This window comes from Phycodurus eques, chromosome 3 (genome assembly GCF_024500275.1).
Source record: "Phycodurus eques isolate BA_2022a chromosome 3, UOR_Pequ_1.1, whole genome shotgun sequence".
NCBI lineage: Eukaryota > Metazoa > Chordata > Actinopteri > Syngnathiformes > Syngnathidae > Phycodurus > Phycodurus eques.
This window is the reverse complement of record NC_084527.1, coordinates 12,235,419-12,256,869: the sequence shown is the minus strand read 5'-3', so window position 1 is coordinate 12,256,869 and position 21,451 is coordinate 12,235,419. Positions and strand designations below refer to the sequence as shown.

Here is a 21,451-nt window from a genome sequence, read left to right as displayed (position 1 = left end):
TTGTGGGAAGAAAATTGGCCCGTGCGCACTCGTCATAAATCCAAAGGTGATTTCGCATGTACACTGAACTTGTGCACAAAGAACATTTCCATGCATTCATACTGTTGACACTTTTTGAGTTAAACATTTAGCTGAGCAGGGTCCTTGAGAAATGAGATCGAGGGTGTCAGGTGCTGTGGCTAAGAGATGGTAAAATGGCTGTTTAACTGCACTTATGAATCAATTTAATCTTTACCTGTTTAAATGTGTTTGGCGATGTGTGGAGGTAGTCACCATTGGGCAGTCACGCTTAGGGGTGTACCGATCCGGACTTTGAGATGGAAAATTGGTCTCATGTCAGCAAAAAAACAAATATCTGGTATGACTGGATATAAAATGCCTGATTTGACCACTCTTATACAGGCAGTCCAAGCCATGCTCTGCCCCAGCACTTTTATCCAGCAGCGCCTGGACGGCATGCAGAGCCCACGTGATCACAATAATAGGTCCCTAAGGTGCTAACATAGTAGCAAGGAGTAAGAGTGAATCTTGCTTGGTTAAAGTCGTTTATTGACACTTCAGTTGAAGTTCACTGTAAAACTAAACTCACACAAAATAATGACACCTATTGATTGTTCAAATACATCACAGCTTTTGTTTCTTTCTTTTTTTTTGTTCACAAAAATCCCTAGCTCAAAGCTAACACACAATGAATGGAAAACACCGTTGATGAGCTAGCGAAAATTTGCATTGAAGTCGCAGCAAAATAATGAATATTGGTATACAAACACTGTACAACCACATACAAACAGGCAATATAACAATACTCTCTGGCATATATTCTTCAAACTCTGATCTACTTTGTCACACTGCAAGGGTGTATCTCATTGCGTGTATCACACTGCCTCTCAGAGGCCAACATGTGCACAGCAGCAACAGTTTTGCTCCACGTGGTGAAAACAAATGATGTTCCCACCATATACTGACGGTAAACAAAAAAGAAAAAAACTGAATTAAACTTTATTTTGCACTTTATCAGTATCATTTGTATTTATTGTGATTATTTTTCATGGTTTTCAAATAGTTTTTTTATTTGAGCTATTCAAATGTAGAATATGCTTATGTTTAAGTTAAGTAGTGGTTATGTTGCATTTTAAATTTTTGTTATTGGGTTTAATTGTTTTTCAGGATGTCCTAATATAATTTAAAAATGTTATTCAGGCGAGCCAGCACAAGTAAACAGAATTTGTCTCGACTGTATATTACATTTTTAGAGGCAACACGATGGACGACTGTTTAGCACATCTGCCTCACAGTTCTGGTGACCGGGGTTCAAATCCTGGCCCCGCCTGTGTGGAGTTTGCATGTTCTACCCGAGCCTGGGTGGGTTTTCTCCGGGCACTCCGGTTTCCTCCCACATCCCCAAACCATGCGTGGTAGGTTGATTGAGGACTCTAAATTGCCTGTAGGTCTAATTGTGAGTGCGAATGGTTGTTTGTTTCTATGTGCCCTGCGATTGGCTGGCGACTGGTTCAGTTTGTGCCCCGCCTCCCGCCCGAAGATAGCTGGGATAGGCTCCAGCAGCCCGCGACACTAGTGAGGATAAGCGGTAAAGAAAATGGATGGATGGATTATTCAGGCGGTACGGTGAACGACTGGTTAGCACATCTACCTCACAGTTCGGAGGACCGGGGTTCAAATCCCGGCCCCACCTGTGTGGAGTTTGCATGTTCTCCCCGTGTCTGCATGGGTTTTCACCGGGTACTCCGGTTTCCTCCCACATCTCAAAAACATGCATGGTAGGTTGATTGAAGACTCTAAATTGCCCGTAGCTGTGAATGCGAGTGCGAATGGTTGTTTGTTTATATGTGCCCTGTGATTGGCTGGTGACCAGTTCAGGATGTACCCCACCTCTCGCCCGAAGATGGATGGGATAGGCTCCAGCACGCCCCTTGTGAGGAGAAGCTGTACAGAAAATGGTTGGATGGATGGATGTATTTTAGTCAATTTGAGTACATTCTTATTTTTGAAGTTGCTTTATGTAACCCATTATGTAACCCAATAAATGGGTCAGTTTTTCTCATACCTACTGTTGCTGATTATTGTTCCCGGTTTGGGCAATATCACTTCATCAAGCCTTTTCTAACATTCCATTATTGCTGATATCGGATCTGACTAATACCGGTATCAGCCAAAATTCAAGGCTGCAATATTGGCATCGGATCGGAAGTGAAATAGTTGGATCGGGACATCCCTAGTCACGCTTGAGGTTTGAGTCCATGACACAGCACACTCTGGATCACTGATCTTCGGGAGCCTGTCTGACAGGGGAGGGTCATCTCTTGAGTCTCTAAGTCAGTAAAGGGCTTCAAATGTATTTATTTTTCTCCTGTGAGTCTTTCAACCAAACTCCCTCGTCAATCTTGCCGCTGTCAAAGGGGGGCCAGAGGTGGGAGCTACCATTTCTCTCGTTCGCAGTGATCCCATGTGCATGGGGACCCTGGGGTCAGGCACTGGGTGCTTCTTTAGTATCTCTTGTGAAATGTGCACTGTACATGAAAGGAAGGAGTTTGCCTCCACTCAATGCCAGTTTGGAACACTTTTACTGCGTCATCAAATGGTTGAACAAATATTTATCACCCAAATCAACTTGGTTGCTACACATTTAACACATTTGTCTGTCATCGCAGAGGAATGACAGCTGAGGGCAGATTTCACCCAAAACAGACATCTTTACATTTAGCCTCAGGGATAGCTGAGAGGTGGTGTTGGAGACCGAATCGCCCAAACAGATGAAAGAGAATAGCGCAAGCTCATCAAACCAACGTTTTACGTGTTCCTCTATCTGATGTGTGTGTGTGTGTGTGTGTGTGTGTTTCGGATCTTCACATTTCTCTGGAAGAGGAGAATGTTTCCTGTTTGAGAAACTGGTGAGTTCACAAAGGAGTCGGTGAGGTCGTGTTGCTCAGTCAACGTCTGGTTCTGTTGAAGCAGATTCCCCAGGTCTCCATCAAACGGCAGTTCTGTTTCGGTACAGCTCTGAAAATTGACCCTAATGGTCACCGATGTCTGGGGGTCCGCGCAAGAATCAAGGCCTTTCCGCCGTGAGCTGATCTTTCAACAAAACCAAGAGTTGGATCTTATCATATCAGAGTCAGTCTGAGGATGAGCCAGGGTCAAAGTGTCTCCAAAACTCCTTCTCATGACAAGAACTCAGCATTAATAAAAGTGGTTTGATAGGAATTCTACGTTTTATTTGTTTTCGTTGATGCTGAGGTTCTTCATGACATGCCTAAGAACACCTGGATTATGTGCCTGTGGTTTGTGTACGCTCGCATGTTTTCCTTCCTGTCAGAATTTGATTGAACAGGATAGTGTCTTGAACAGGGTCGTCAACTGGCAAGAGCCGTAAGCTACCTTGTTTTGATCTTCTTCCACCTGAAATGTGATATAGTGGATGGTAAGAGTCACGGTGTGTCTCTGCTCTACCTTGGCCAGACTGGTTCCTGCCTTAGTAATAGTAAAAAAAAAAACGGATCCCTCCACAGAAGTTAAAAAGATCTCATTCACGGGTCAAACTGCATTTGCCCCTTAATGTCTCACAGCAGGCCTTCAGTCCCAGGCCGTGATTCATTGAGTGTCAGGTCTGCCTCTGGCTGACATAAGGGCCCAATCAGACAGGGTATACACACACACACACGCACACACACACACACACACACACACTGAAGACAAATAACTTGCACCACCGCTTCGATGCACCCATCCGACACATTTCTTAACTCTTACAATATGACATAATGACATTAACCAAAACAAACTTGTGGCTTTGTCTTTGCCATTGATTGATCGAGAGATTGGTGTTACTCTGGTGGAAGGACGTTAAGCGGTTTGGTTCCACTTACATCAGCTGCTACTCACTTTAAAATTGTTTCATAGTGCAAAATTTTTTTTTTTAATGTTTTTCCTTCTCCTTCACATGAAGACAACTGGGAGACCCATGAGAGTCTTCCTTCAGAGCTCTTGTGACTCCAAATGCAGAAACTTAATCACTATCCCAGTCTCGGTGAAGAATTTGATCCCTCCTCCGGTCGATTCATGGTCGTGTTTGTTTTCGTTTCAGTGTTTCCGGGCACTGTGCTGTAAAGGACCACCACCGCCAAGACCAGAGTATGATGTGGTGTGCATTGGCCTGACAGGTGCTGGAAAGACGAGCCTGCTCTCACGCCTCTGTAGTGAAGGCAGTGACGGAATCGTTCCCACTACAGGTATGTGGACAATACATTTGGACCACTGTCCCTAGAAGATTAAATATGTCACCTTTTCCTTCCAATAATCGTTTTTCAAGCTTTGAACTGCTCGAACCCTTCTACAATACCGTATTTTGTCCTTCAAATTTGAACCAACCCACTTAGTACAGCTTTCCATTGGGGGAGGGGGGCATGTCTTCATACGCCTGTCCAGTAGTAATGCCAGAAACGCTGTTGCAACCCATCAACCAATTCGCAGATTCCCCCTTCCAGTCTAGTGGGAAGGTGTTAAGTATGTCCAGAAGGGGAGGCTTCGTGGTGAGCGCAGGAGTCTCCTGGTAGTCAATGCTCCACTTTCCATACACGTAATGGAATCCCTCAAGGTCGCCGACATTCCTCTCCCCTCCTCTGGCTTTGTCAGCAGTCAGTGTTGAGCTATTGCAGAAATCCCATCTTAGATTTAGTAATTGTGTACCTTAACCGGGATTAATGTGCTGCCTACAGCCACATAGTGCGTCTCTTTTGGAATGAGCTTGTTCGAAGGAGGGGAAATCTGTCTGCACCTGCCATATATAAAAAAATGTGTGTTTGTTTGTACAGTATAAAAATATTTTAGTAACGTTCTCTGAAATTACATTTAGCTGTCAGCACCGTGTCCATCTGCCAAAATCTACTGGGAAGAATCCTAAGTGATGCGCCTGCCATTTCCCACCCACGTCTGGCTTCATAGTTTTTCACTGTTGTAATTCTCTTAAAACCACGTCACAATGAAATAATATGTCCTGGTGTCTAGAAAAATAAATCAATATTATATGGACATTATCCAGATGCAATCTCGACTCCCCATTGTGTTTTCAGTACTACTTTTGTTCCCACAACCGGACATGTGAAATACATAATACAGCACACCTCTCTGTTTAGCTCCTAGTTTTTTTTTACAGTCTCCCAATTTGGACTACAAAAAAATCTTACTTTTATGTCACACAAATATGTTTTCAATATGTGTATTCATCCGCCAGCATAAATACTTCCAGAATGAGGATACAAAATGGCACTGTGAAGTCCCTGGAATAATTTTGGAAATATCAAGGAACAATAAAACCATATTTGATTCTCATTACAATTACATATTTGTGTTTCTCCTTAGGTTTTAGCATCAAAGCAGTGCCATTTCCTAATGCCATCTTGAATGTAAAAGAACTTGGAGGTAAGAAAATTTACATTTGCATTTCTCTAATATGCTGATATTAAAGGAAATTTACACTAAAACTAATGTAATATAATAACACAAATTGGGGGAAATATAGGCAAATACTATGGTATAGAGTTTTGTGGGACAGTCTAACTGAATGAAATTAGGCTTTAATTGTACTTATATACAGTGGGGTAAAAAAGTATTTAGTTAGTCACTAATTGTGCAAGTTCTCCCACTTAAAAAGATGAGAGAGGCCTGTAATTTTAATCACAGGTATACCTCACCTATGAGAGACAAAATGAGGGGAAAAAAATCCAGAAAACCACATTGTCTGATTTGTTTATTACCAAATTATGGTGGAAAATAAGTATTTGATCAATAACAAAAGTTAATCTAAATACTTTGTTATATACCCTTTGTTGGCAATGACAGAGGTCAAACATTTCCTGTAAGTTTTCACAAGGTTTTCACACACTGTTGCTGGTATTTTGGCCCATTCCTCCATGCAGATCTCTCTAGAGCAGTGATGTTTTGGGGCTGTCGCCGGGCAACACAGACTTTCATCTCCCTCCAAAGATTTTCTATGGGGTTGAGATCTGGAGACTGGCTAGGCCACTCCAGGACCTTGAAATGCTTCTTACAAAGCCACTCCTTCATTGCCCGGGTAGTGTGTTTGGGATCATTGTCATCCTGAAAGACCCAGCCACGTTTCAACTTCAATGCCCTTGCTGATGGAAGGAGGTTTTCACTCAAAATCTCACAATGCATTATTTCCTTTGCACGGATCAGTATTCCTGGTCCCTTTGCAGAAAAACAGCCTCAAAGCATGATATTTCCACCCCCATGCTTCACAGTAGGTAAGGTATTCTTTGGATGTAACTCAGCATTCTTTCTCCTCCAAACACGACAAGTTGAGTTTTTACCCAAAAGTTCTATTTTGCCTTCACCAGACCATATGACATTCTCCCAATCCTCTTCTGGATCAGCCATCTGCTCTCTAGGAAACGTCAGACAGGCCTGGACATGTCCCTTAAGCAGGGACATGTCTGGCACTGCAGGATTTGAGTCCCAGGCGGCATAGTGTGTTACTAATGGTAGCCTTTGTTACTTTGGTCCGAGCTCTGTGCAGCTCATTCACTAGGTCCCCCCGTTTGGTTCTGGGATTTTTGCTCACCGTTCTTGATAATTTTGACCCCACAGGGTAAGCTCTTGCATGGAGCCCCAGATCGAGGGAGATTATCAGTGGTCTTGAATGACTTCCATTTTCTAATAATTGCTCCCACAGTTGACACACCAAGATGCTGACCTCAGAATCAGAATCATCTTTATTTGCCAAGTATGTCAAACACACACAAGGAATTTGTGTCCAGTAGTTGGAGCCGCTCTAGTTCAAAAACAGAGGGTCAACTGACAAGAGAATACTTTTGAGACATAAAGACATACAAAACACAGTCACTAAGCAATACAAGGTTAGTAATGTGGTAATGCCGGTACAATTTTTCTTTTTTTTTTGACAATTGTGCAAAAAGATGCAGAGTCCTCTAACAATTAGAGCAGTTTGAAATGAGTAATAGAACAATAGTCCAGTGCAATGACCATTGTGCAAAGGGCGCAGAGACTTAAAACAATGTATGCAGTTTAAAGTGGACTAGTAGTACGATAATCTGGGACAATGTCGATTGTGCAAATGTTGCAGATGCTACTCAGGCACATGAGTGCCCAGTATCGGTCAACAACGGATATGCAAATAGTGCAGCACGGCGAGACTACGACAGTGAGTGTACGCGTAATGTATAATTGGCCTGACAGAGATGTGACAACAAACTCAAGACAAAATTGACAGCATGTTGCAATGGGGTTGTAAATTAACTGTTTAAGAAGTTAATGGCAAGAGGGAAGAAGCTTTTGGAATTTCTGCATTGTTCGGTAGCACCTACCTGAGGGAAGGAGCTGGAAGAGGTGGTGACCAGGATATGAAGGGTCCAAGAGGATTTTGCATGCTCTTGTCTTAGTTCTGGCAGCGTGCTAGTCCTCAAGGGTGGGTAGCGGGGTACTGACAATCTTTCCAGCAGTTTCGATTATCCGTTGCAGTCGGAGTTTGTCCTTTTTTGTAGCAGCACCAAACCAGACTGTGATGAAAGAACACAGGACTGATTCGATGACTGCTGTGTAGAACTGCCAGCACCTGTGGCAGGCTGTGCTCCCTCAGAAGGCGCAGGAAGTACATCCTCTGCTGGGCCTTTTTGAGGATGGAGGTGATGTTGATCTCCCACTTCAGGTCCTGAGAGACTGTAATTCCCAGGAACTTGAAGGTCTGGACGGTTGACACAGGGCAGTTGGACAGGGTGAGGGGCACCTGTGGCAAAGGATGCCTCATGATGTCCACAATCATCTCTACAGTCTTGAGGGTGTTCAGCTCCAGGTTGTGTTGGCCGCACCACAGCTCCAGCCGATCCATTTCCTGTCGATGTCGACTCGTCACAGTCTTTGATGAGGCCGATGACTGGTGTCATCTGCAAACTTCAGGAGTTTGACAGTCGGGAGCGTTGAGGTGCAGTCGTTTGTGTAGAGAGAGAGAAGAGCAGCGGAGAGAGGACACAACCTTGGGGCGCCCCGGTGCTTGTGGTGTGTGTAGATGAGGTGGTGTCCTCCAGCCTCACCTGCTGTGTCCTGCCCGTCAGGAAGCTGTAAATCCACTGGCAGATGGCAGACGAGACGCTGAGCTGGAGAAGCTTGGAGGAGAGGAGTTCGGGGTTGATGGTGTTGAACGCAGACCTGCAGTCCACAAAATCCTCGCGTAGGTACCCGCGCCGCGTAGGTACCCGCGCCGTCGAGGTGTTCTCGGATGAAGTGCAGTCCCATGTTGACTGCATCATCCGCAGACCTGTTTGTGGTCGGCAAACTCGTTCAGACCCGAGAATGCACGTTTCATGCGGACCGGGATGATGCTGGAGTGTTTGGAACAGGACCGTACCTCGCACAGTTCCAGAGATCTATTGAAGATCTGTGTGAAGACTGGAGCGAGCTGGTCCGCGCAAACTTTGAGGCAGGATGGGGACACAAGGTCTCGGCCTGCCGCTTTGTTGATCTTTTTTTTGTTTAAAGATGAGTCTCACATCCCGTTCGTGGATGGTCAACGCAGAAGTCAGAGGTGTGATGGTGGTCGGTGGTGTGCGGCTGGGTGGGTCTGGGGTGTGAAAGTGTCCTTTTCATATCTGCAGTAGAAGGTCTTCAAGTCGTCGGCTAGTCTTTTATTGTTCTCAGCTTGGGGCGTTGGTCGCTTTTAATTGTAATTACCTATTGCAGATTCAGTCTTCCCAGCCTGGTGCAGGTCTACAATTTTGTTTCTGATGTCCTTTGACAGCTCTTTGGTCTTGGCCATAGTGGAGTTTGGAGTGTGACTGTTTGAGGTTGTGGACAGGTGTCTCTTATACTGATAACGATTTCAAACGGGTACTATTAATACAGGTAACGAGTGGAGGACACAGGAGCCTCTTAAAGAAGAGGTTACATGTCTGTGGGAGCCAAAAATCTTGCTTATTTGTTGGTGACCAAATACTCATTTTCCACCATAATTTGCTAATAGATTCTTTAAAAATCAGACAGCGTGATTTTCTGGATTTTTTTTGGAGCAAAATATGAGCAACAGTGTGTGAAAACCTTGTGGAAGACTTACAGAAAATGTCTGACCTCTGTCACTGCCCAAAAAAACGGTATATAACAAATTATTTAGATGAACTTTTCTTATTGACCAAATACTTATTTTCCACCATAATTTTCTAATAAATTCTTTAAATATCAGACAATGTGATTTTCAGTTTTTTTTTTCTCATTTTGTCTCTCATAGGTGAGGTATACCTATGATGAAAATTACAGGCCGCTCTCATCTTTTTAAGTGGGAGATCTTGCACAATTGGTGGCTGACTAAATACTTTTTTGTCCCACTGTATGTATATCAACACACTTCAATGTAAATAAGTAGAGAGGGCAATAACAATCACAATCACAACCTTAATTTAGCTATTCTGTCTGATATTATTCATTTTAGGAGCGGAAGTAACGCTAAATATTTAAAAAATTCCAGGTTTTATATTTTAGTGGTCATCCCTCAGATGCTGTTGCCCCAATTAGTCTCTCGGTGAATCATGCGCTTCAGACAAATAAATTCCTCCCTCCCATTTCTCATCAGAAAAAGAACTGTAGTAACTATAAATATTTCACATCATAGGTGCTGTTCTTCCCACACAGACATGAAAAGAGGCATGTCAACAGTATGTCAAATGAATTAAAGTGTGGATATTTACCACAATTTGTAAACAATTTACATGTGCTGCATTAAAGATGATTTTCTTTTTTACATTATGGGTCTTTTACGCTGAAAAGTGTTCCAGTTAACTCTGACATGCGATTGCTCCACAATGTTGTATGCGGTCTCATTCGATTCTCGTTGTCATTTCCTTCATTTCCTTTTTTTGTTTTAAACTCCACTTTCATTTGACATATATTGTGAAACAAACATTCTTTCGTCTTATTCCATAAATGTGTTTCTACAAATAAAGGCCTTCCCCTATGGATGCCTGTGGTAAGTAAATAAGCATTCCTGGCCACTTTTTATGTAAATACAGTATGTGATTTTGCTGTATAATAATGATGTTTTACAATATATATATTTTTTTTTTTTTTTTTTTTTTTTATAATTGTTTTAAATTTTTATTTTTATTTTTTTTCAAAGATTTTGGTTGCAGGCATTCCTCAATGTGTACCGTACTATTTGGCCATCCCTTTGTGTCAATCTTTCTTAATTGATGACAGAGCTTGTTACATTCCTACATTCATCTTCAAATCTTAAGCTTATTTGTACACATAGGGAAGCAAAAGCATGTTTTTCCCCCTGCCGTAGCGTCACACACAGTTTCAGGCACATGCTGACATTTGTGTACATACGTCAGACCTGTTGATGTTTTTTTCGTGTGGCTCTGTGTGATCTAAATGGTGTGGTTCCTGGAAGTGCAAAGCACTCGGGGAAGCCTTTTAACAAGCACAGATGCAGGTTCTTGAGGTGGAGAAACATAAACACATGAAAGGCAATGGGAGCACCTCCCTTTTCCTTAAAGGGAGCCTGGAGCGAGGGATGCATCGGTGCTGTAAGTTCTCCCTCAAGCAGGTCTGCAACACAAGATGTATTATTTTGTTGAACGTTGTTATGATTTATGTTGTATTCCGCACATTCTGCACGTGACAGGTGCACTGTGTTGTTTGAAGACTCACCCAGCATAGCCTCCTCAGAAGATAAAACACATGTACAGTACATACAAGAGGCACTGGGGGACCACCAAGGCAAGTGCTACCAAATTTGGATACAACACATTAGAGTGGGGTTCGAAAGAGTTTTTCTGGTTTGGGTCAAAACCGGTCTGCTGGGACACTATTGTGGTTGAAAATAACAGTTGTCTTGCAGGTGACACTTTTGATTTAGAGGAGTTAGTGTGTATGCTGGAATCGAATCACTCGTTTTCTGTGTTCCCGCCTCCGAGCAACCTCACTCCTTTGTTTTCCTATACTTGTAAATACAGTGGAACCTTCAGTCGGACACAATCCGCTGCTAGACATTCAAGTTGTCCCAATATCTGATGTTGCCTTCATAAAATCTTAAATATCATACAGGCAGTATTTTAAGTAACAGTTTAACATTCTTAACTATCATAAACATCCATCCATCCATTTTCTGAGCCGCTTATCCTCACTAGGGTCGCGGGCGTGCTGGAGCCTATCCCAGCTGTCATCGGGCAGGAGGCGGGGTACACCCTGAACTGGTTGCCAGCCAATCGCAGGGCACATACAAACAGACAACCATTCGCACTCACGTACACACCTACGGGCAATTTAGAGTCTCCAAGTTATGCATGTTTTTTGGGATGTGGGAGGAAACCGGAGTGCCCGGAGAAAACCCACGCAGGCACGGGGAGAACATGCAAACTCCACACAGGTGGTGCCGGGGATTGAACCCGGGTCCTCAGAACTGTGAGGCTGACGCTCTAACCAGTCGTCCACCGTGCCGCCTATCATAAACATATGTAAATAAAAGTTAACCACCTTACAGTAAAACTAGAATAAATTAAAACTGCTCACCAACGCATAATGAAGAGCGAACAGAAAGGTGTTTGCAGAAGTTTGTTCTGGTTTAGTGTATAATACTGTAAGTGCATAGTTAGCGGTTGCTTAGTAAAATTAATTCTATTCAAAGTTACCTTGAGCTTTGCCACAATTATGTCTCTGAGGTCTTCAGGCAGTACCTTTGACCTCATGATTCTCATTTGCTCTGACATTCACTGTGAGCTGTAAGGTCTTATATAGACAGGTGTGTGGCCTTCCTAGTCAACTGCCAATCAGTATAACCAAACACAGCTGGACTCCAATGAAGGTGTAGAACCAACTCAAAGATGATCAAAAGAAATGGACAGCACCCGAGTTAAATATATGAGTGTCACAGCAAAAGGTTTGAATACTTATGGCTGTGTGATATTTCAGGTTCTTTTTTAAAAGTTTTTTTTGTTTTTATAAATCTGCAAAAATTTCAACAATTCCGCTTTTTCTGTCAATATGTGGTGCTGTGTGTACATTTAGGAGGAAGAAAATGAACTTAAATGATTTTAGCAAATGGCTGCAATATAACAAAGAGTGAAAAATTTAAGGGGGTCTGAATGCTTTCCGTACCCACAGTATATGCAGTAGTGCCCGCTTTTTAAATGTAAAAAAAAAAAATCGGCTACGGTTTTGATGATGCCATCATTCAAGTTGTCCCAATATCTGATGTTGCCTTCATAAAATCTTAAATATCATACAGGCAGCATTACAGGCAGTATTTTAAGTAACAGTTTAACATTCTTAACTATCATAAACATCCATCCATCCATTTTCTGAGCCGCTTATCCTCACTAGGGTCGCGGGCGTGCTGGAGCCTATCCCAGCTGTCATCGGGTAGGAGGCGGGGTACACCCTGAACTGGTTGCCAGCCAATTGGAGGGCACATACAAACAAACAACCATTCCCACTCACATTCACACCTACAGGCAATTTAGAGTCTCCAATTCATGCATGTTTTTGGGATGTGGGAGGAAACCGGAGTGCCTGGAGAAAACCCACGCAGGCACGGGGAGAACATGCAAACTCCACACAGAGGGCCGGGGATTGAACCCTGGTTCTCAGAACTGTGAGGCTGACGCTCTAACCAGTCGCCCAACGTGCCGCCCCTCATTTCATCATGACAGTCAAAATCATAGTCACGATAAAAAGATAATAAATATAGTGAAAGCGAGGCTTAAGTCACTGGCAGGATGCCAGAAGAAACTGTGCTGCTTTTCTTCAAGTCAAGACAACCAAAAACGAATACTTCTGTGAATGTAGTTGAGTAAATGTGACTCCTAATATTCTGGACCTTTTTTCTGTTGCATTTTTTGTTGGAGCAGTGTTTTCTCTTCTGTGTTACTTTGTGCTGTCTCTAGTTGTTTATTTCCAACAGTAAAGAGAAAAAAAAATCCTGAAAATGTGGGTTGCACTCCAGATTTTACTAGCTTTAAGGCATTGCACTTTGACCATGTTCCACTGTTCTTGATCAAGATGTCAAACCTTCAACTGTACGTGACTTGAGTGTTGTTGCTAAGCCTGGTGTGTAACTCTCCCTGCATTTGAGTGCATTGGCCCGGATTGTCGTAAGCTCAAGCTGTCCTTTAAACCAGAGTCTAAAGCAGCTTACATGGACCCTGATGTATGATGCCTGTTATACTTGTGGATACTCTTTACATGCTTGTTGCAAACATGCATTATTTAGGTGGCGCTTTATTGCCATTTGGTCCCGTCTTTTACTTTCTGCCATCAAACATGAAGCCTTGCTTATTGATTTGAGCACATTATCTGGTCTTGTTAAAGTGTACACAGTCACACTGTCATTACCAGACAGTACTTGTCTGTCTTTTAATATTATGTTTCCACAATTACCAAGCTAAAATAAATGGGCCTTATTACGTTAGATGGGCAAATTCCATCCATCCATCCATTTTCCGTACCGCTTATCCTCACTCGAGTCACGGGCGTTGGGGAGCCTATCCCCCAGCTATATTTGGGCGCAAGGCTGGGTACACCCTGAACTGGTCGGCAGCCAATCGCAGGGCACATATAAACAAACAAGCATTCACACTCACATTCAAATGGGGGAGAAAATGCAGATGCCACACAGGCGAGGGCAGATTCGAACTCGGGTACCCAGAACTGTGAGGCACATGTGCGTACCAGTCGGTCACCGTGCTGCCTGGGCAAATTCCATCCAATCCAAACCATTTACACTCCCAGTCAAAAGTTTGGACACTTTCTCATACGATTGAATGAGAAACTGTGCCGAAACTCTGACTGGTCGTGAATTTCAAATCACAGCATTCTCACTTCCTATATTTGTCAATAAAAGTACTCCTAATTTTGATGAGAAGTAATCAATTTACGTGTTAGTGTCTGGTTTTCACAATTTTGTGTTGTGGTGTTGAGAAATGCTGAGAAAAATAAAATGCTGTAAACAGGTTGCAGCATCTTTGTTAATAAACTTTTGAAAAACAGAAATTTGGTAAATGTACTCTTAGTTTTTACTGTAAATTAATAAAGCTGTCATATATCAATATATACATATACATTTTAATACACATTTTTCATACACAATACATTTCTTATTTGATATTGAAAAACCTCTTATCTACTAAGTTGTAGAATGCAGTGATGTCTTTCACATTGTAGTGATTGCACAATAATTAAATTTAGTAATCTGGATGTTGTATGAGGAATATACCCAGAAGAAACTCTGCATTCCAGAAAGTGACTTGCCTCTTATTTTGTCATGAGGTCGCTCTAATAACTGCAGGAAAACTGATGAACTGATTCAAGTGCAATCAAAACTTATTACTCAATTGACCCTTTGGATACGCGTATCCATTACAAATCTGACAAAAATTTGTCACGAAGCCACTACCAGGTACATGGATGGAGATGGCAACATTCTCCTGGGACGTGAAGATGATGTCTGTGTGTGTGTGTGTGTGTGTGTGTGCGCCCGCGCGCACACGCACACGCACACGAACCGGACTGATGTGACGTCAAGTCTAGACAGACCATTTCACAGTCTGCTTTGATGCCACACTATGACAGCTGATGAAGAGGCGGTCCAAATAAGCCATCATCATCGCTATTGTTCTTTACTGTCATAACTGGTAGTATAGAGGCATATTTTCCATATGCACATATTTTTATATATCTATGTACACGCAGATTGCACAGTATTGGTCATTGGGCTGGAATTGATAAGAAATCCCACAAGGGGTGTTTTTTTCTGCTTTTTGGATTATCCTGAAAAATGGGACTATATAAAAATGTTATTTATTGTCACAGCACCTTAAGGATACCTGCATTTTGAATATCCTTCAGTCCATTTTAAATCTTTTAGTAGGTTAAGAAGTGGGTAGAGTAGCCAAAAATTTTACTCAAGTAAGAGTATTGTTACTTTAGAATAATATTACTCAAGTAAAAGTAAAAAGTAGTCCTCCAAATAATTACTTTCAAAAGAGTTTTTAGTGAAGAAACTACTCAAGTACTCAGTAACCGGTGAGTAAATTCTCATTTATTTTTATAACAACACGTGAATGTCTCTTCTTCCATTTTATATACCGCTTATCCTCACTTGGGTCACGGGTGAGGTGGAGCCTATCTGTAACTGTAAGGTAAATATAGATGTCTGCCATGTTTCATGTAAATGAGCCACTTTGAAAACTTTGGTTCTGTGTGGGCCAGTGGAGATTGTGTGGGTCATGGATGTGGAGTTGGACTTAAACGTCACTAGTAGCTACGTTGGATCAGTGAAACAGTCTCTCTCAGACGAACCAAAATTGATACCTGTTGATAAAAATAAAAGTAGCAAACGAAATGTTGCTGAATTTCATGGATATATGTCGTGTTTCTTCTTAACAAAATACTCAATGAAAAGTAAAAAATTATGTTGCATTAAAACTACTTGGACAACTACAATTTATCCAAAAAGTTACTTACGTAAATGTAACAGAGTAACTGTAGCTAGTTATTACCTGCCTCTGGTTAAGATTAAATAGATAATAAGAACAAAATTGGATTGGGAGAATGACATGTGGTCAAATGAAACCAAAATAAAACATTTGGGTAAAAACTCAACTTGTTGTGTTTGAAGGAGAAAGAATGTTGAGTTGTATGCAAAGAACACCATACCTACTGTGAAGCATGGGGTCTCAACTTGGACATCAGGCAACATTTGTTGATCAGATCTGTGTTGTTGGCTCATTAAAGGCTTTTACCTAAATTTATGTTAATTATTTGTGACATTGTGTGAATCATGCGTCACATACTATGCCATACAATAACTCAAAGACATTATTTGTTGTGATATGATGGTAAAGACTGAAGACATTTGAGTGTACAGTTAAACTCAATCTCTTCCAGGCCGTTATAATTAACTAAACATGCAATTTAAGCAACAATGTTGGAGTCGTATGGTGGAGTCTTATTGCTTTAAATGTGAGCCTGCTAAACTACTACTTCTGGTCTATATTCTTCTTATTCCCTTAACACCCCATGTTTGGACTGGCTGTACTTTTTGAATGAACAAAACCCAAGTTAATCCTTTGTTTCTTGTTGAAACCGGGTCTCATGAGAGACACAGATGTCACATGTTCATGACGGAGGTTTCCCAAAGTCCAAGTTGAGAATTGCCTTCCAGCGTTAGACTGAAAAGGCCAGCGTGTAAAATTTACTGGCAATCTTGAGGTTGAAGATTGTAACCGACTTTTCAAACTGTTGTTTCGTGCGACCTTTTGGGGAAAAATAGGGTTTAATTTTTATTAGTTGAACTCGAATTGTTTGACCTCAGGGGTGACTTTACAGGTTTCATTTTCATCCTGGTCCCTGAGAAACCAAGAGTGGTCAGTGATTTTATTTTTGTAAGTCATATCGATGATGATTACAATATTTCGCAAAACTTCCTTTGATGAGTAGTGGCCAGTTACTTTTTTTTGGTTCTGTCATTTGTCATCGTCTACAGTGCCGTGAAAATGTAGGTGCCCCCTTCTTGATTTTTTTCCAGATCATTAAACCAATTTTCATATCACAAATACAACCGAAGTCAAAATAGAAAGCAGTTTCTAAATGCGAAAAAGTAAGGTTTTTAGCCATTGCTCACTGAACACAAGAATAGTTTTTCTTTAGAAATTTGATGATGACTAGACTGAATTGTAGTGAATTTGATGTTTTAAATCCACAGCTTAGCTTTTTGGGACTTTAATTGCTGTCTACTAATTTTTGCAACATTAAATGAATTAGAAAAATGTAACTTTTTTGGTGCGTGCACTAGAAATTCAAGGTTTTCTAACAACTTTGTTGAGGTGTACTTATGTTGAGCAATGTATGTCAAATATTTAGTTACCGTATCTGATTTGTGGAGGCTAGCATAGTCTTTCACATACATCTGCCAGAAGACTTAACGCATGTGTCAGTCCAGGACTTCCTGTTTACTGTTTACTTCCAAGCAGCTGTGTTTTCAACGTCACAGCTCCGGATCCACCCTCGCCTCGTTCGTCAGTGAAGTAAGCAAACTGCCAGAGCTGGTCATCGACACCCCCAAAATCACTCTAACCATTTTGTTTCGAGAAAACATTCATTCAGTGATTCAACCTTTACGTGAGGTGATTAGATTTATGTTCAAGAGCACTGGTTGTCAAACCTTTTCCATACACCAAGTACCACTTCAAAAAATACTTATTGTTAAAAAAGGACTTAATGATTCAATTAAAATGTATTGCACATAAATAAAAATTGCAACTTAATACAATTTTTAATAACCAACAAAAGATTAAATGGAATTGTATTTTACTGAAAAGTTAACTGATTCTATTCAATCAAAGTGATTCTTCACATAGCACTAGATATGTGTATCACACTTTGAAAATCACTGTTCTGGCAGGTGCACAGTTCCAAGGCTGGAGTGTGTGAGAAAATGTTCAAGTTGGCTGGTAACCTTTGTTAAAGTCAAACAACAAACAAATTTCAATTGTAGCCCAAGATAAACAAAATGTGCCTATCTGGTTTATATTAGTAATGTCAGGAACAGTAATTTGTTTACGAAGGGATTCTCAGTAGCTCACTGCAATGTTTTTGTTTTTCATCGAGTTTAAATAAAAACGCAAAGGGTAGTTGCTCACAGTAAACATGATGAAGTCTTAATTATTTGTCCTATAGTCGTTGAAGCTTACCACATCAACCCCTGAACAAGATGTCCTCATTTTGAGCAATGTTGTTGTTTTTGCTTCAGTCGCAAAGAAAAAAAACCCCAAAAACATCGTTTTGAAATATTTTACTAGGTCAACCATTGCGTGTCGACTCACACAATTTACCTTCACTTTCAATGATCTCTCGCTGACCTCAGAGCGCACCCAAATAAATTAGAATGTGTCACGTTGATGAAGTTATTCGAGTCCTTGTTTCAGCTTGTCTTCATCTGCTAGCGAGGGCTGACAAAGTATTTCTTGGCCGAGCGTGAGCTGGTGGGACCGGTGGGTGGGCTGCTTTGACGTTTTTTCCTCAGATCAGATGTTAAGCCATTTGATTCCACTGAGACCTCGTTTTGACCCCTCTTTGTTAACTCTTTACCCCTTTTCAACACTTTCAGAAGTGTTATAATTGTATACCGCAGATGAATACTTTATCTTACGGTCCAAATGTAAAACATTTGGCATGGAATTGCTGGCCTTGCGGCTGCGCTGTTTCCTTCGGAGAGGATCTCTCTCGTCGAGTTAGGTCCAGGACAGCTGCAGTGATGTGCAATGTATCAATAGTCCCATGCGCCACACACACACACACATACATGCATGGACACGCGCGTGCGCACACACCCCAGATTAATCTTGTCTAAGCAAGAAAATAACTTATTTTGCCATGTGTAGCCCTCATAGAGAGCCTTGTACTGTCCCTTCCTATTTCTGCATTTCTTTCTTTTAGTCAGGACCCATACAAGAAATGAAACACAACTTCCCGAATGTTGTTAAAAACTTCCTCCTAAGCATAAAAGTAGTCCTTCAAGTTCCTATAATTTTCTGTTAGGAAATAAGGAGAAACATTGAAGAGCAACGTAAGCAATTCTAAGAAAGCCCTAAAGCCTTATGTTCAAAGTTTCCTTGGTGCCCTTAACATTATTTAGAATCTCTGACTCATGAGCTTGTGTTTAGAAGTCCTGCCGTCACACCAACAGGTGGCAGAAGTTGCCAACGAGACCCAGTGAGACGTGACGGACATGGCAATGATGAGAGGGTCACTCTCAAGTGGCACTTGGTCGAACAGCTTTCCTCTTCAGCTGGAGGTCTCAGCAGGGAGGGGAAGGATGGGATGAAGGTGGACTGAGCACATGGGAAAGGGGGAGAAAAGGGAAAGGAGGATATATCGGGCCTTTTTTGTGGATGTGGCAATTGCAAGTTGTTCATTTTGCATCATGTTCAGCTCTTTGTTTTAGCTTTGCATTGTGACTGAACTACTGGCTTTACAATTTTTGTGCAGCGAAATGTTCAAAAACGATTGTCATGAAATATGTTTCAAGGGTTGACGTCCCTTCCAAAATCAATCCCCCTCATATGGGCCATATGAAGGCAAAATAAATTTTCTTTATTGAAATTTATGACGGAAAAACAATTTGCCGATGATCTTGGTTCCTATCCCTCTATTTGAGATGAATGACATCACACTATATAGAATTAATTTTTAGAACGGAATAGAATTCAAATCGTGACAACGTTGTTTGATTGAAAGTTAGATTTTTAACCCCTTTGCGTGGGTTGGGTAGTGCAGATAGAAGTATTCCAACATCAACAACCAATCGTCTACATGGGGAGAAAATGTATTGGTTGATGCCATTTGATGCCCCCCAACACACCCTTTTTTTTTTTTTTTTTAACCTTTTACCTCAGGGTCCCCAACCACCTCGGCTGCACAGAAAGAATAACACATTTTTAAACTACTGCCTTTTCATTGAAATTTTAGTATTTCTTGGAAATAAAATACTTCCACATGATACACGTTTCTCCATTTTTTAGTACATCTTAGTATATCTAGCCAACAGTGACATCAGTAATGACAATGACTCCATCCAAAAGTTGACCATCTAATGGCGTCACGTCCTTCCACAGGAGCTGACAACATCAAGAAATATTGGTGCCGCTACTACCAGGGGTCGCAGGGTGTCGTCTTCGTATTGGACAGCGCTTCATCAGACGAGGACCTTGAGGCGGCGCGTAATGAGCTGCACTCGGCCCTGCAGCACCCTCAGCTTTGTACGCTGCCTTTCCTCATTCTCGCCAATCACCAGGACAAGCCCGCTGCAAGGACGCCAAACCAGGTAACCCGGGCCCTTTCAGCACAGCTCTTCCACTTTCGTCCATGTATGTTAAATACATTTGACTCAAAATGGAACATGAAAGGAAATCATTGTTATTATCAACTGTATTCTGCTAAGTCCTAATAAAGCCTCAGACACACAAGCTCATATTTAACTTACTTTACACAAGCACAACCACTCAATGAAGTGTACAGGATGCAGACTATCGATTTATACCCTTGGGATATCACCAGCATTATGTTGGGTGCATGTATCCTACGAGTCCAGGCTGCATCGTTTGACGGCCAGTAATAGATTTATGCAGGAACGTGCTGATCACTGCTCTACTCTGATCACAACACTGATTGGATATTGAGGTGGTGGCATTGCACTGATATTGGGGGCTTTACTCTTAAAGTCAACTACACACATTGGATAACATGGATGTTCCATCTGCTGGGGAAACCCAATTATTTTAGAGTGTGCTGGCCATTGTACCATACCAATACACATATTCACATATATGGAGAAACCCCACACAGGCACGGGGAGAACATGCAAACTCTACACAGGTGGGGTCGGGGATTGAACCCGGGACCTCAGAACTGTGAGGCATACGCTCTAACAAGTCGCCCACCGTTCCGCTTGTTTGTTTATGTATGTATATATTTTTTTATATCTATTTATTTGTTTATTTATTTTTGCGCTCACTTTTCATCCTTGCCAGTAAATTGTCCATGAAACAGTTTTTGGGCTCCCCCAATTCTATTTTTTTATGTGCCTGCATGATTTTAACCTATTTTGCTATTTTCCAGATTATTGTTTGTGTTATAACTTTTGTACTCGAACATATACTGAACAGTATAATTGTAATGTAGCTACGTTTTATTTTTGTGTGCATCCTTCAAAGTTTATTGAGCACTTTGCTCTTCTAACTCTTCCTGTATAGTCACTGAGTAGGAAGTAATCATACTCATAGCCAGCTCAGATCCCCATATCAAACATTTGTCTGTCTTGCTTGGTAATTTGTTGTTCCGACAAAAGATACAAAGGCATAAATGTCATGAATAGTCATGTAGTTGTAGGTTGTGTTATCACCTCCCTGCAGAACACAATTAATCACTCTTTGTGGAGGCAGGGATAAAAAAAACAAGGATAGTCTGTTCCACCTTTCTTTTTTTCCTCACTCTCTGTTCTCGCGTGTCCTCTTTGCTTGCTTCACCACTCCAACTCTTTCACAGAAGGAGTGTCTTGGTTTAAGATGTTATGGCTTGCGTTCCCAGTACGACTGTCAGTTGTGTTTCAAAAAACCTGGAGCCTCACTTTCCCTACAAATGCGTACACGTAGATAGATCATCTGCCGACGACTATTTTAATGTCTCTGAAGGATTCACTAAGATGGATGCCTGCAGCGAGGGCCATCTGTATTTCCTTGCTCGGACCACCGATGTTGCTCTGGGAAATGATGGTGATAAAAGTCCTATCCCAGATTGTGTTACTATGACCCAAAGTGGAACCTATTGACTGGCCCGCAATCAGTTTAACTTGGGTTAAGTCATTAGTATGGATTGATTGCATTTGTGCGCAAGTCACAACAGTCACGGAAAC

At 41.6% G+C, this 21,451-nt stretch overlaps 1 protein-coding gene across 4 annotated transcripts in view; it reads left to right on the top strand.

Moving 5' to 3' along the window:
- The window catches only part of arl15a (ADP-ribosylation factor-like 15a), a 142,223-nt gene that overhangs the window by 53,012 nt on the left and 67,760 nt on the right, over positions 1 to 21,451 (top strand). For all 4 annotated transcript variants that reach the window (XR_009768276.1, XR_009768275.1, XR_009768274.1 and 1 more), the window contains exons 2-4: positions 4,103 to 4,247; positions 5,377 to 5,436; positions 19,656 to 19,864. Coding sequence is in view for 1 of the 4 variants with exons in the window: in XM_061672093.1 (XP_061528077.1) it covers positions 4,103 to 4,247; positions 5,377 to 5,436; positions 19,656 to 19,864 (414 nt within the window). In the remaining 3 variants the exon portion in view is untranslated. The remainder of the gene's footprint in view (positions 1 to 4,102; positions 4,248 to 5,376; positions 5,437 to 19,655; positions 19,865 to 21,451) is intronic.